The sequence below is a fragment of the Sceloporus undulatus genome, unplaced genomic scaffold (assembly GCF_019175285.1).
Source record: "Sceloporus undulatus isolate JIND9_A2432 ecotype Alabama unplaced genomic scaffold, SceUnd_v1.1 scaffold_12, whole genome shotgun sequence".
In the NCBI taxonomy this organism is placed as follows: Eukaryota; Metazoa; Chordata; class Lepidosauria; order Squamata; family Phrynosomatidae; genus Sceloporus; species Sceloporus undulatus.
In genome coordinates this window covers 3,322,135-3,338,662 of record NW_024802934.1, presented here as the reverse complement: position 1 = coordinate 3,338,662, position 16,528 = coordinate 3,322,135, and the positions used below count along the sequence as shown (strand labels likewise).

General features: G+C 39.4%; 1 protein-coding gene across 1 annotated transcript in view; it reads left to right on the top strand.

The window, feature by feature from the left end:
• The first annotated feature begins 226 nt into the window (after nt 1-226).
• LOC121917197 (PI-PLC X domain-containing protein 2-like) overlaps nt 227-16,528 on the top strand; it is a 42,609-nt gene continuing 26,307 nt past the window's right edge. Inside the window, exon 1 of the mRNA XM_042442935.1 lies at nt 227-390. Within this exon, the coding sequence (XP_042298869.1) occupies nt 297-390 (94 nt within the window). The 5' untranslated portion in view covers nt 227-296. The remainder of the gene's footprint in view (nt 391-16,528) is intronic.

Sequence of the window (16,528 nt, the reverse complement as noted above, 5' to 3'; positions counted from 1 at the left end):
GAGAGAGGGATGAGGCGGTGCCAGCCCTGCCAGCCTCGCCTGCCTCTCTGGCCGCCCAATCCTAGTGGCCAGCCTTGGCTGAGAGGGCTCTTTCTCTCCTTTTGCCGGCCAGGTAGGCACCCAGTCCTTGGCTGGCAGCATCGGAGGCAGCCTGCCAGGTGCCAAAGCTTCCCAAGGCGGATTCCTGATGCTCTGGGGGAGCCTGGCAGGGAGGGCCATGTGGCCCACCGGGTGGAGCCCGAGAAGGAGAGGCTAACCGAGCAGTTGGGAGGCAAAGAGAGAGAGAGAAGGAGAGGATGAAGATGGCATCTGAAGGCAGCAACGCAGACTGGATGGGCACCTTGCCCCCCAGCCTCAGCGCCCTCCCCCTGGCCAACCTGGCCATCCCAGGTGAGGCACTCAGAGACCCATCATCCCCTGAGCAGAGCTCTCTCCTTCGCCTCCTGATGGGGATGGTGGTTGTGAGTTGTGCGTTGTGCGCCTTCTTGCCTATATTAAAAATGTGTCTCTTTGAAGCTAATTTTGATTGGTAGTTATAGTGTTGGTGTTGTAGTTAGAGCAAGGGATAAGGGAGATGTCATTTTTAGCTGTCTGTATCTGTTTATGTAGTTCTTGTAACCCGCCTTGATCCTTTTGGAAAGGCGGGATATAAATGAAATCTATTATTTTATTATTATTATTGGAGCAAGAGGACCTCACAGCAAAGGAGGACAAGGCACCCTCCGATGTAGGACATCCCAGGAAACTGCCCAAACGCAAAGCTCCAAACAGATGGTCAGGGCATGCTTCTTAGTCCTTCTCCATGTGGAGGACCTTTGGGACTTTCCTCCCGGGAATGGAGGAACAGGTCCGGGAAAAGGAGGACCTCTGGTCACCCTGAGTCGGGCTCCTTAGCCATGCTCCAAATGGAAGACAATTTGGACATTCCTCCTGGACAGAAGGGTGGGATATAGGACATGTCCTGGAAAAGGAGGACCTCTGGCCCCCCTGATTCATGCTTATTGTTATCCTGCGTTTATTTTTATTTGTGGTTTGCTATATTTTATTATTTAAATGGTAATATATGTATTATGTTTAATTTTATAGAATGTATGCCCTAGGCAGGTTTATTTTATTTTATTTTTTTATGTACAGCACTGTGTAAATTTACAGTGCTTTAAAAATAAAGCTTAATAATAATAATAATATAGTGGAGGAAATTTTTTAATTCCTCCTGAACAAATGGGTGAAATATAGGACATTCCCAGGAAAAGGAGGACCTCTGATCACCCTGATTCATGCTTAAAGTGGAGGACATTTTTTAATTCCTCCTGGACATAAAGGTGAAATATAGGGCAAGTCCTGGAAAAGGAGGACCTCTGGTCACTCTGATTCATGCTTGAAATCTTATATTTCAGAGAAAGTTCTGGTTTGATCTGTTCTGGAACCCATTTGTTCCATCAACCCTTTCTGGCACCAGCACTCTTTGGCAGAGAAGGCTAAAGGCCTTGTAAAATGACACATCCCAGGATTCCATAGGATTAAACTACCCCACTTAAAGTGGTGTCAAACTGCATTATTTCTACAGTGTAGGTGTACCCCTTGTAAGCCTATCATTCAACCATTTATGGCACTGTGAATATTTCTGGCAATGCTTTCTTGCTTATCTGAGAGGAGGCACCTTGCTTGACTTCAGTGGGACCAAGTGTAAAATTGGTGGGGTCCTAGCCTACCCAGTTATTTTGAAGGCAATTTTTCATCAGGGCTAAATCCTGCTTTAACTCCACCTGGAGTAGACAGATTGAATTAATGGATTCAGTGTTTCTACTCTGGCTAGAATGAATAATTGAATATTGCCTGCAGTATTGAATGCTTCATTGGTATTAGGTTAATACAATTACAAAGGAAAGATCTGGTGGGGGGAACATTACACTAGTGTACTTCATCTGTATAACCGGTACCTTTTTTATACTAGGAAAGAAAAGCTAAAAGGAAAGTACCCCTTTAACTCATGCTTAATTGCAACAAACATATATTGCTGATATGTAACCTGGATAAGATTAGGCACTTGATTTATTGGCTCAGAGTGTATTTCCAGACAAGGACGTAGCCGGGGGGGGGGGGGTGGGGGGGTCAGAACCCCCCTATCAGGCCCTGGGGGCGTTCAAGCTCTTTCCTCCCCCCTCCCCTCCATTAAAACCACGGCGAGGGAACAGAGGAAAGACAAAACAAAAGTTCCTCTTTTCCCTCTCCTCCGTGGTTTTAATGGAGGGGGGAGGGGGGAGGGGGGAGGAAGGAGCTTGAACACCAGTGTTGGAAGCTCAGAGAGAGAGAGGGAGAGGGAGGGAGAGAGGGAGGGAGGGAGTCCCTGTGACTCCATTCGCTTTCATTTCCTTCAGAGTCCGGCTTCCACTCCTCCTCCTCCCCCCCTTCCTCCCTCAGGGAGAACTGAAGAAAAGAAAGAAAAGGTGACTTCTAACTTTTAGCTGTTATATCCATCCATGTGCAATATAGTATAATAATAATAATAATAATAATAATAATAATAATATCCCTTACCCAAAATGCTGAGGATTAGATGTATTTTGGATTTTGGAGTTTTTCAGATTTGGGTATATTGATATACAGTATTATGTCTAATGGGATATTATACTGGGAGATGGGATCCATGTATGTTTCATATGCATCTCATAGACATAGACTGAAGGTAATTTAATGCACTATATTTTTAAAATAATGTTGTGCTGCTGCATACTGAGCTTCAGCAAAACCCTGAGACCACTATGCCTTGTATAATTCAATAATTCAGTCATTGATCTAAACTTTCAGGATTTCCAAGTTTCCTTGAGTTGGGGTCAGACCAGATGCTCTCAGGGTCAGTTTGGGGTTTTGGAAGTCTAGAGAAAGGAGACTCAGGCTCTACTCTGGACATTTATCCTGAGAATGGACTCATGTTTTCAAAAACAGTCATTTCTGGATTTTTGCAACAACAAAAAAGAGGTGGGTCTGTGATGCAGAAACGCAAGAGGCTTCCTTCCAGCCTTGTTTTTTCTCTTTTTTAAAAGACAAATAGAATAAAATACAGTTAGCTGGCTCTTTTTCAGCATGTCAATGGGGATGCTTTGATGGAGAGTTCCTGCATGGCAGAATGGGGTTGGACTGGATGGCCCTTCGTGGGGTCTCTTCTAACTCTATGTTTTTATGATTAATTAATTAATATATGGAATCAATCTAAGATGATGAATCGTGGCTGTGGAGTCCTATGGCCCTGCTCCAGGCAATGCTAGACTGCAGGCCCCATCATCCAGCAGCACCACAGACTGATGGGAACTGCAGTTTAATAAGGCTGCACATTGCAGAAATAATCCAGTTCAACACTGCTTTAATGCTATGGAAAATCCTGCAATTTGTAGTATGTTTTGTGCCACCAGAGCTCTCTGACAAAGAAGGCTAAATGTCTCACAAAACTACAATATCCAGATATTGTTGTTGTTGTTATTTTCTTATATCCCGCCTTTCTCCCAATATACGGACTCAAGGTGGTGATTTTCCATAGCATTAATCTATAGTATATCTTTCTACAATGCAGATGGACACCTCCATTACATAATTTGTTGAGGATGCTTTGACTGGGAGTTCCTGCATGGCAGAATGGGATTGGACTGGATGACCCTTCTAGGGGTCTCTTCCAACTCTATGATTCCATGATTCTGTAGCACTCTGAGCTTACTGTGATTTTAATAGTTTTTAAATGTATAAAGGTATAAAGTCTTATAATGCAAGCCATGCACTGATGGACTATTGCACTACAATTTTTTTATTTATTGATTTTATACCCTGCCTTTCTCCCAAAATAGGATTCTCTTAAAGGGGTTTGTTTAATATAAAAAGAAAGGCTTGGAATTAAAAATTATGGTAGATAGATAGATAGATAGGTAGGTAGGTCTTGGAATTAAAAGATGTATGTGTGTGTGTGTGTGTGTGTGTCTCAAAATTAAAAATCCCTCTTGGAAGTGGGAATGAAATGTGTGGATGCAGCCTGGGTTCGTAGCTCAGCTCAGATGTTGGAATACAGTGTGTCAAAGCATGAGCAGAGTGTCTCTGAGCATGAACAGAGTGGCTGCCGCTCATTGCTTGAGCAGCTGCACTTTGCTTTATTGAGCTGAATTTATCTGATGTAAACACCTTCAGAGGAAGGACTCAGTTTGCATCTGCACTGAAAAAATAATCCAGTTTGATGCCACTTTAACTGCCCTTGGCTCCATGTTGTGAAATGCTGGGATTTGTAGTTTGTTGTGGCACCTGACAGATGACTCAACTACAGTTCCCAAGATTCCATTGCACGAAGCCATAATGGAAGTTAAAGTGGTGTCATCAAGGTGTTGCGGGTAAACGCTCGACCCTCTTTTTGTGTCTTGGGGGGGGCTCTTAGCCTCTCAAAATGGTGGCACTTAGTCTTGACCCCCCCTTCCCAAAATCCTGGCTACGTCCTTGTTCCAGATCTTGTTTAATGCTTGGGGCACATTATACTAGTCCAGACTATGTCATAAATACATTCATTCTGGAGCCTTAAACTAATAACTTTATTTCAGCCTCAGCCCCCTTCCACAATCTGTGCTCTGGGGGCGGGGAAATAATAATACCAATTTAATTTGCAAGGTTACAACAGTATTATCTGTTATACAGTTTTTAATTATTATATTTACTTGGTTGTAGGTTGTGCTATTTATTTATTTGTTGTTGTTGTTGTGTGCCTTCAAGTTGTTTCTGAGTTATAGAGACTCAGGCCTGCACAACATACAGCCCAGGGGCCGTACATGGCTCACGAAAGGATTTCAGGCGGCCCACAAAGATGTGAAATGATATCAGTGCTCTTCTGCCACTCAGTCTCGTCCTATTGAGAGGGTCATATGGTGGAGGAGAAGAAAGGGCAAGTGCTTGTCCTGCAAGGCTCCTCTACCACTCAGCCTCCTCTGAGGAGATGGCCATGCAGAGGAGGAGGACAAAGAGGGTCAAACACTCACCCCTCAAGGCTCCTCCATCACACAGACTTCTCCCAAGGAGAAATCCAGGCAGAGGAGAAGGATAGGCAAGGCTCCACCACCACTTGGCTTTCTCCTGAGAAGAGGGCCAGGCAGAGGAAGAGGAGGATGGAAAGAATACTAATTAGTTCTAATTAATTAATTAAAACCTGTGGCCCAAAAAAGTTTAGTCTGTTTTAATTTTGGCCCCTACCTATTGCCAAGTTGTACAAAACAACCCTATCATGGGGTTTTCTGGAGCTGAGCATGTGTGACTTGCCAAGTGTCACCCAATGGGTTTCCACAGCCAAAGGGGAATTGAACCCTAATCTCCAAAGTCAGAGTCCAAGGCTCAAATCACTACACCACTGCTTTGTGTTGATTATACCATCAGTCCAATAAGCTAAATAGTGTCCTCTGAATGTTGCTGGACTTCCACTTTCATCAGACCTACCAAGCACAGAGGAGTGATGGGAATTGCAATCCAACAACATCCAAAAGTATATAGATTCTGCAGCAGCGTCTAAGCCTTCAAACAGGAGATGCCTGGGACTGAATCTTTTTCATGTGTTCTCCTATTGAGCTAGAGTAATTCCAAATGAAAGCCAGTGTGGTGTAGTGGTTTGTGTGTTGGACTACAAATCTGGAGACCACGGTTTTATTCACTGCTCGGCCATGGAAACATTGGGTGAGTCACACTCTCAGCCCCAGAAAACCCCATGATAGGTTCACTTTAAGGTTGCAATAAATCAGAAATGACTTGAAGGCACACAACAAAATTCCCAATGCATCACTATAATTTGAAAATTTTATCACTGACATTTTGTTTGTAAGACAGGCATAGATTGGCTGAAACGTACATGTAAGTAAGCAAATAAATTTGTTCACACAATGCTTTTCTCCATTAGTTGGGGGGGGGGGCAGAATCCAACTCTGTTTGCTACTTGTTTACCTAGATCAGCAAATGAGCACCTGGAGCCATAAAGTATGTGTGCAGGCCTGAGAGTACACAAAATATCCCAAACAAAATGCTGTACAACTGAGCATGAAGATATAATCTATGCATACTGGACCTCAAGCGTGTAGTCTTAAACCTGTACATAAACAATGTGTGTATGTTGCTTGTTTTCAATTCATTTCTTACTTAGGGTGACCCTAAGGCAAACCTATCACAGGGTTTTCTTGGCAAGTTTCTTCAATCAGAGGGGGTTTACCATTGCCATCCTCTCTAAGGCCGAGAGGGTGTGACTTGCCAGTCACACACCAGTTAGTTTATGTGGCCAAGCTGGGATTCGAACCCTGCTTTCCAGAATCATAGTCAACACTCAAATCACTACACCACACTGGCTCGCATAGTCAATACGCCAAACAATTTTGTAGATATGGTTCATTGGCATAGAAAATAAAAGTTTGTTGCTTTGCTAACACAACATGCACAGTCTTGCTTAAAAAAATAGAAATAAACTTTCTGTTTTTTAATACCTCTTCGTGTGTTTCCCCCCAGTATCCTATCTTGTTTACTGTAAGGTGCTCCACCCATTGTGTATTTGTTGGTCAGTTGACAGCAGGTACTTTGAGAAATTACCCCCTGTGTTCAGAGAAGGCTTAGAGATGGAGCAGGGGCAAGGATATCACCGTGTTCCCCAGCATCCCTATCCCCATCCAATCTACCCTGAACGTCACAGGTCCTTAGTCGTGGGCATGATCCAAAGTGTGTACTGTCCAAAAAAAGGTGTGAAAGTTCATCCTTTTGACTTTAGAAAACCAGCTTCTAGTATTTATTTGTTTGTTTGTATGTTTATAGTATGTCTATAGCACCTCCCAACCCACAAGGGCTCCCAAGTCAACGAACAAATAAAAACCAATTAAAACAATCCCAAGATTAAAACATTTAAAAAGACATATTATGAACCACAATCTTCCCTTGAATTCCTGAATTTTAAGTAACATTCATGTTAATTTTCCATTCAAAGCTGAAGAAATTAAAAATGTAATTTTGGGCCTTTTTGTGAAGGATTTGATGATAAGTTATGCTCAAAGCCTGGATTGTATTCAGAGAGAGGTCAATTCTCAGCATCACTATCAAAATCTTATTGAAAAGGTGGCAGATTCAAGCTTTTTCCTAAAGCAATTTCCTGCAATTTAATATTTTTGTCACTAAACTGAAATCAGATGACCACCAAAATAGAGTATATCCCATCTGGGTACATATGAATGCTGTCGTGTTAATTCTACTGTCCAATGTCTCTAAAAGTATGTTAGGATTTTACCATACAACTTCTAAAAATAAGCAGGAAGGTTGTTGAGAAAACTGTAAATGAGCCTGATTTATTAAGATAAAATATTCAGGATAAGATAAAATGTTCAGTACGGTTTTAGGGTATAAGCTGATCACTAGCTGAGGTTAGTGAACATTCCTCACCACAACACACACTGATAATGCATTATTTCAAATATTGGTTCCCTGTTGAGGAGAGGTGACCTTTTCCTATATCCATAGTTAGTTTCCAGCAGAGACAGGATACAAGATGAGTCATTGTTCTGTAGCAATGTTAATGCCTGGTCATCATCCAGTACTGGCAAATCCTCAGTCAGGCACGAGCTGGCATTCGGCTTGTCATGCTTTTCATTTGCAGTTCATATAACAAGTGCGGAATGTGGCTGCAACAGAACCACCCCTCAGGTCTTGATCCTCAAGATATTTATAAAGGCATGCATGCCCCCATTGGATCACAACTGCTTCAGGAATTGTCATCTCATAATCTCCCTCACTCCCAAACATAACGTCACTTGATAACAGATGGTCGGGTATTTCTATTAAAAGTAATCTGCCATCAGTATTTCTCAAGAGCAAGGGGAAAGTGGAAGTTTGCTCTGGATTTAAAGATCAAATCACTTTCTCCAGATGTAGGTATGAGTGGTGCATTTCCCCAGGTAGCTTTATATCAGAATTTGGGCTAAATTGAATGGTAGTGATGTCTAAATAAGACTTGGAAGCTGCAACTAGTGCAAAATGCAGCAGCTGAATTGCTGGGTGGAATATGATATAGACAGCATGTAATGGCAGTCTTAAAAGAACTACACCAGCTGCCAATATCTTTCCAGACTGAATTCAAGGTGCTTGTGATGACATTTAAAACCCTAAATTACTTGGGACCTCAATACAGTGGCTCCTTGTTACCCACTGAGGTTTGGTTCCAGGATCCCCCAGGATAACAAAATCCATGGATGCTCAAGTCCCATTAAATATAACGGCATAGCAAAATGGAATCCCTTATATATGACCAGAACTGAAAATGTTTTAAAAATCCAGAATATTTCTTATTGAATAAGTTGACAATTGTAGGGATTTCAGTGATGAAACTATGGCCTGTTACAGACAGCCAAAATAAAGCTGCTTCAGGTCACAGTGGAGATATGGTGTTTCAATGATGCATGCGTCCTAAGAGTCCAGAAGCCACACCAAAGCCATGCTCCAGTCCTTAGGGCTGGAGCATGGCTTTGGTGTGAGTTCTGGACTCTTAGGACGCATGCATCATTGAAACACCATATCTCCACTGTGACTTGAAGCAGCTTTATTTTGGCTGTCTGTAACAGGCCTATATACACATTATTTTCTTGTTCAGAGTTGTTTCTTCAACTGTTCAGCATAACTGGGAGTAGGTGTGGCATTTTAAAAATTATTAGTGCATACATTGTGCTTAGCCACGTGCAGTAATGTTGCTAATGAGTAATGTTCCAATGATTTCCAGCTTATGTCAGTCATTACAGTGGTGTTTCTTAATTCAAGTTAGCATGAGATTTAAATTGTCTGCCCTAAAGGCACCATGCAGATGAAACTAACCGGAAATTGACAGACATCCAATGGAATTACTGGCACAAATCCCAGGTTTTAAAGGAGTACCTAAATCAGGACTGGGGAATCTCAGGCCCCAGGGCCAGATCTGACCCTCTTGAGGATCTTTAGGGGTATATGTTATGGTGATGCTCCTTTCACAAGTTTTTGTATGTGTTCCCCATCATTCCAAAAGGTTGTACTGTTAGCTTTAAGCTAAAATAAGACTTTTATTTTCAGCAATTAAATTTGATCCTCAGGATGAAGGAGGTCCTCCACTTTGACGTAAAGGCACAATAATTTCAGACAGTGACCTAAAGATAGATGAATAGTGTTTTAGTGGAGTATATGGATTGCAGTTAAAGAAAATGTATATTTTTCTGGCTTACCTTTATCACTGTTGTAAATGTATATCTCAAATATTCACAACTGAATCATAAGCAACTCTTATTGGTTAATTCTTCCACCCATGTCCTGGAAACTGATAGTATCCAATAATTTCCCTTTTCCTCTTGTAAACGTAACATTTCATTAAACCTGTGATTCTGTGCATTGGTAAGGTACATAGAGCACTATAATATTTTCATATTTTCATATTACATCACAGGCTAGATGAATGGCAGCATGTACACAAAATAATGTAAGCACCTACTCTCAGTTTATTTGCAAAGGTGGAGAGAGTTTCATAATGAGCACGTTGCAATTTATCTGGTTTGCAGTGTAACATGGAGATATGACAGTGTATTTACATAACGGACTGGTTTAATTGCTTAGTACCTTCTGTTGAATATTGAACTGAATCATGGCACACGTGAAAGAGGTGCATCAAATTATTATTTTTTAAATAATAGGTAAGCACCTTTCCTTGCCAATAAATCAAGGTAAGTTGTCATTGTTAACTGCCATCAAGCTGACTTCAACTTATGGTGACCCTATGACTGTGAGACCTCCTAGTCATCCTTTCAACAACCCTGTTCAGATCTTGTAGAGTCAGAGCCATGGCTTCCTTAATTGAGTCTAATCATGCTTAACGTGGTCTTCCTCTTTTCCTGCTGCCTTCTGCTTTACCAAGCATTATTATCTTTTCTAGGGAGTCATAACTTCTCATGATATGGCAAAGTGTGACAATCTCAGTTTAGTGCAATTCTTTTTTTTACTTTTAGTGCACATTTGTGCATAATGATGTAAATAACATTTATAGGTTTTTTTATCCTGAACCAAAAAAGAGTGTCTCAACATGTCCACACACTACATTAAAAATAAATAAATGGGACTTTATTATTTATTTTATTACTATTTTGGCATCTTTTGTGAAAACCCATGAAAGATTATTTTGCACACACAAAAAAAACCTCCACACATTGTTTTTGTGTAAAACCCCACAATATTTTGTGTAAACCCACTCCCAATATATTATAAAGTGATGTACAAAAAGTGTTTCTCACAGAATGTTGTTTCTGGAACAAATCATTCTATTTTGTACAAGCCCCCCAATCAGTGAAATTGTTAGTATTTGCTTATTTTTATATATTCTGCCTTTTCTCTACCCCAAGACTGAATGTCCTGTAACAAAGTTAAAGCAGATAAAAGCATACTTCAGTTAAACAAAAAGCAATAAACCAGTGTAGCACAATATTAAAAGTCCCTCCCTTGTAGATTTCCAGAGGCCTTTAAAAATGTAAGGTTTTCACTTGCAATTGTGAAGACACTAAGGAGGTAAGGAGTCCTATTAAAGGAATCCCAGAGACTAGAACTTCAAAAAAGGCTCTATTCTCTGTGCAGATCGTATGCCTGTGAGGATGATGGGATGGAGAGAACAGCCCCTGAAGATCTCTAACCTTGAGCATGTTTATATGGGAAGATGCAGTCCACCAGGTAACTTGGAACCAAGTTGCATGGGGTTTTATAGGTCATAACCAACACTTTGAATTGTGGCTGCATACAGTCAGGTAGCCAGTGGAGTTGTTGTAGTAAAGAAGTAATTAAAATGCCTAAAAATTATTAGCATGATTGAGTTAGGGCCAAAACAGATGGCCCTTTTGCACCACTGTCTGGGCTGCTTCCAGAGCACAGGATTTATATGGCGCTCATTCCGAAGCTGCCCAGACATGGGCCAGCTTCTGAACACTCCAGGGGCATTGTGTTTATACACTGCATGCTGCCGGAGTGCCTTACAGCCAGCTTCTGGCTGTGGCAGGGTGGAAAAAGCTGGCTTTTTGCCGGCCAAAAAGGAGAGGCTCTTTGCTGCTCCATTTTCAGACAGCTTCTAGGTGGATTAGGGCTGTGGAATGCTGTTGCTGTGGTCCTAACCCAGCTTCAGAAGGAGTGGCTTCAAGCTAACCCTTCAGGGCTGTTTATTTCAGCCTTCATTAACAGAATATATTTCATGAAATGTTCATTGTCAATGGTTGTCAATTTTCTGTCATCTGTGAGAACATCATTGAAAATAACAGAGTTTAAAGAGCTGGGGGGGGGCCTTCAAATTTCTTGGTTAGGGAAAATTGCGGCAATCCAAATGTGTGTTACCCCCCAAACTATTATTTCTATTTCTCCCTATCATAAACAACGACAAACCCTTTAAAGAATGGGACAAAGAAATATCTAAATTTATTTGGGACAAAAAGAAGGCAAGAATCAAATTTAAAGTACTACAAGATAGTAAAGAGAATGGTGGGGTAGGACTACCTAACTATAAATTATATTATTATGCATGTTGTCTGACCTGGATCAAAGATTGGGTACAAATTAAAATTGAAAAAATCTTACAATTGGAAGGCTTTGACAATGTAGTAGGTTGGCATGGTTATCTGTTATATGATCAAATCAGGATAAATAAAAATTTCAATAATCATTTCTTAAGGAGATCGCTATTAAGAATTTGGCAGAAATATAAACCTTTTTTCATAACTAAAATCCCTGGGTGGCCTTCGATAAATTAAGCCTTCTTTAGGAGAGAAAGGATGAAAGAAACAGAATGGGTACGATATAAGGACTTGTTAAAATTGGAAGAAGGGATATTCAAAATTAAAACAATGGAAGAATTGGTAGAAGAAGGATTTAGCGTTAATTGGTTTTTATACAGACAAATTATAGAAAGATTTAAATTAGATAATAAAGAACACCAAATAGAAAGAGAAGATTCAACATTTGGACTTTTAATGACTGAAGATCCAGAACATATTATTTCTAAATTATACAAATTATTGTTAAAAATAGAGATGGAAGATGAAACAGTCAAACAATACATGATGAATTGGGCACAGAATCTAAAAGCACCAATATTATTGGAAGAATGGGAAAAAATTGGAAAATTAGGCTATAATATACACTAAGTACAGATGTGAAAGAAAACTATTTAAAAATGCAATATAGATGGTATATAACCCCGGAAATACTGGGCAAGATGGACAATCATAACCAGAAAGAATGTTGGAATTGTAAATGTAAAAAGGCAAACTATATGCACATGTGGTGGGACTGTAAGAAAATTAATAACTTTTGGAGCCGAATCCACAAAGACTTAGAGAATATATTAAATATAAAAATTAAATTTGAACCAAAAGTCTTTCTGCTGGGTATGATAGAGGATAAGGATTTAGAAAAAGACTATGGGAAAATTATATTCTATATGATAGCCGCTGCAAGAATGACGATAGCAAGAAAATGGAAAAGTAAAGATAATCTGCAGATAAAAGAGTGGTACCTGAAAATATTCGATATGATAGAATCCGATAGACTTACAAGCTTATTGAGAAACAGAGAAGAGTCTAGATGGGAAGGTATATGGGCACCCATTATAGACCATTGTAAAGAGCAAATAAAGAAAACACAGGAATAGAACATAAAAAGGAAAAATGTTAGGAACTTAAAAAACAACCTGCTTATTTAATATAACATAGTGTTCTATAATATTGAAACAAGAGTCATAAGTAATATCAAGAAGTTACAGTGGTAGATGCACAAAGGGAACAGTAGCACTAAGGAGATGTAGGGGTGTACAAAGGGATATGGGGACTACTCGAACATAGGAAAGATGATGAGTCTAATGTGAAATTGAGTTACCATGTATCGTATTAAATTAATTATTTTATAAAAGAATATTGGGAATTGACAATGGACACACTTTGATACAATATGAATTATTATGAAGGGATATGTTCGAACGAACATAATAATGTAAGGAAGAAGATTAATAGAGAAAATTCATAAAAAATCAGATGTCTTCAACTTGGAGGAAGGGAAGGGATTTTAAATGTCTGTCTGTGGGTTAGTTTAAGGTGTAGGAATTAGGTGTGGTGTTGTTAGAATATTTTCAGTTCGTAGTGATGTTATTATGTATCTTTTTATATTTTTCCTTTTTTTTGTTGTTGTTGTTGGTGTTGTTTTGTTTTTGATCTTGTTTTTGATTTTGTTTTTGCTTGTTTCTCTGTATTTGTTGTATTTCTGTTTTGTTTTTAATCAATAAAATTTATTTTTTAAAAAAAGAAAATAACAGAGTTTGTGAAGCCAAAGAAGGACTTATTCTGTACAAAATTTACATGTGGTGTTTTTGTGTCCAAAAATAGCATTTTCCGCACAGGAAATAACATTTTCTGCACAGACAATAATATTTCTACACAGAAAGTTTGGTTTTTTGCTAAGAAAATGATGTTTACTTCACAATACAACCAAGTGTGCATTTTGTACAGAATATGTTTAGACTTGTCAAAATTTTGATCATCTCATCAGGATTTCTCAGCACTAGAAAAATTGTTTTGTTCTCTCAGATGTGTAAGTTATTTTAAAGTGGAGTGTACTGGACTGGAGTGGAAAGAATAAGAAGGAAGCTGGTGAAATTAGGTCACTTGCCTCAGAGTTCATGAGCTATGAATGGCTGAGATAAGACTTCAGTTGTAACAGCTTTTTGTAGCCTCTTGCCACTGAGACAGCCTTGTACCCGCATGTGCTTTCTTTCCAGAAGTACATTTTTTCTGTACCATGAATAACTAAATTATTTTTTTTTAAAAAAATCTGAATAGCTGTCCCTAAAAAGAAATTGTGACTACTTACTGCCAAATTTCAGCAACTATAGGCCTCATGTAGTCCAGATTATTTCTGCTTATTCCTGTTACACTGATTTGGGAGTAAATGACTTTAAACTCAATGTGGTTACTTCTACAAATATCTAGTACTAATAGTTAGTATGACATTTTGTCTGGCCTAAACCAATAAAGCTTACATTGGTCAAATAATTTTTGCATGCCAAATTTCTTACAATGATTTAAGGAGGATTTGCAGTTTGGACAGAAAGATTTGCTTCCTGTACATATGCATACAATTTACAATTTAAACAGAAATTAGATTTTAAAAGATAAATTAATTTGAAGCAAATGGTGAAACAGGTTTGTTATGTGAGCTATTTTTCTGATTTAATGATTTTTTTAAAAAAATATGCCTATGTGTAATTTATTAATTATTTCGTTGTTTATATAACTAGAAAACGGGAGTTGGAGCACAGTTTGCTTGTCTTTTTGTCCATGGTTTGCTAATTCTGTTTTTCTGAGCAGTTTTTTTCCAGTATTAGAACTAACTCCAGAGAAATGATGAGCTGTTGGCTGCTTCCTTTAATCTCTGCAGCATCTGTTGAATACTGTGTCCCTCTGTCTTCCCCCTCCTCCCTCCATAATAGTTTCACTGGACTTTGACACACTTCTTTCTAAAGAGATAGGCTCAGCTGTTTCTCCTAACAGCTACACCCCTAGTGCTCTAGTCCCTCCCTAAGCACTTAGCAAAATCATGATTAAGCCTCTCCTTGAATCTTAGCTCCCAAAGAAGGAAACTAGTAGCAGATGGTCACTTGGAGATTTGTGCAGACATATTGCCTGATTTGTGTGAACTTCCACAGGGGTAACCCATGTTAGTCTGCTTCAGCATCTTATTTATAAAAGAATTCTTGTCTCCAGATTTTGCTTTACACATACTATGATGCTGAAAACGCAAGGTTTCTTTAAAATTAATTACTAAAAATTTCTGAATACTACCTAAGAAGCTCTAGCCCTTCTTAGGGTGATCTTATATTGCCTTTATGCTAACATGCTATCTCATATTTCTTTTAAGCATTGATTTACCTTCTCTGTTCAGATTGTGGAAGAATAAGACTCGAAGGGCCTGAACAGCCAGGCCAATGTAAAGCTGCTTTCAGTCACTTTGGAGGTATGCTGTTTAAATGATGCAGTTGTCTTAAGAGGCCGGAAGCCATGCCAAAACCATGCTCCAGTTCTAAGGACTGGAGCACAGCTTTGGCGTAGCTTCTGGCTTCTTAAGATGTGTGTGTCATTTACACAGCATACCTCAAAAGTGACCTGAAGCAGCTTTATTTTGGCTGGTCTGTTTGGCCCCAAGGTTAGATGATATGGTGCCACATTAACCATTTCTGTCAAACTATCTGTGTGTTGTGAAGTCAAAGGCTTTCATGGCCAGCATCCATAGTTTTTTGTGGGTTTTTCGGGCTATGTGGCCATGTTCTGGAAGAGTTTATTCCTAACATTTTACCTGCATCTGTGGCTGGCATCTTCAGAGAGTGCAGAAACGTCAGGAATAAACTCTTCTAGAACATGGCCACACAGCCCAAAAAACCCACAAAAAACTCTCCGTGTGCAGTTTCACTGAAATTAGGTTTCAATTAATTATGTTCCTTCTTTTGTCAGAATTATGTCTGATGCACTGACCAAAGGAAATGTAGATAAATAGAAGGAAACTAATGCATTTGGTCAGTAACATCAGAGTTTATGTGCATGGTGTGATATGGTGGCATTGGGACTTTAACTCAGGATGCTTGATACGGTGTATAACTTGTTTCAGTAGTTACAAAGTTTAACATTTTCTTTCACTTTATTTTATAAGCGTTCCCTTATAGATTTTGGGGCTGAACAGACCACCCCTTTCAGTGCCGGATCAGAGCCATGGCAACTACATGCCACCATCCATAGGCTTGTGATTCATTAGTACAAATTCTATTTCAAAATAAATTTGACAGTTGGAATACGTATTATGCATCTTCTTTTTTATTTTCCCTAATTGCTGTATGGCTTCCCTTCAATCAGAATGTTTTGGTATCTTCCAATAAACAGATAGAATATGTACCCAGCAACTATAATTTTTGCTATCTTCCAGAATTAATCTTCATTCCCACTGAGTCATGCTGATTGTTCAGACATTTCATAGGTGAAGTACTGTATTATCTGGCGTATAAGACTACTTTTTAACCCAGGAAAATCTTCTCAAAAGTGGGGGTCGTCTTATACGCCGGGGGTCTGATATGACAGGTGCTGAAACTTCCGAGCCAGAGTGGAAAATCTGCGGCTGCCGCATATGGTGGGGGGAGATCAAAAACAGCCGCGGGGAATGGAAAAAAGAGCAGTGTTTGCGCTACCGCTCTGATAGTCTTGGAGACAGGGAGGGCTGGACAGGCAGGGAGAGCTGACCAATCCAAGCAGGCTTTGTATACAACAAGTTTTCCTGCTACGTACCTGCATTTCATAAGCATTTGAATTAAAATTACCATATTGAAATCAAATCTGATGTTTTTTAAAAATTTTATTTGATGTGTGTTGGAAGGGGGTAGTCTTATACGGTGAATATATCCCAAACTCTATATTTTAACTGGAAAAGTTTGGGGTCGTCTTATACGCCCCGTCGTCTTATACGCCAGAAA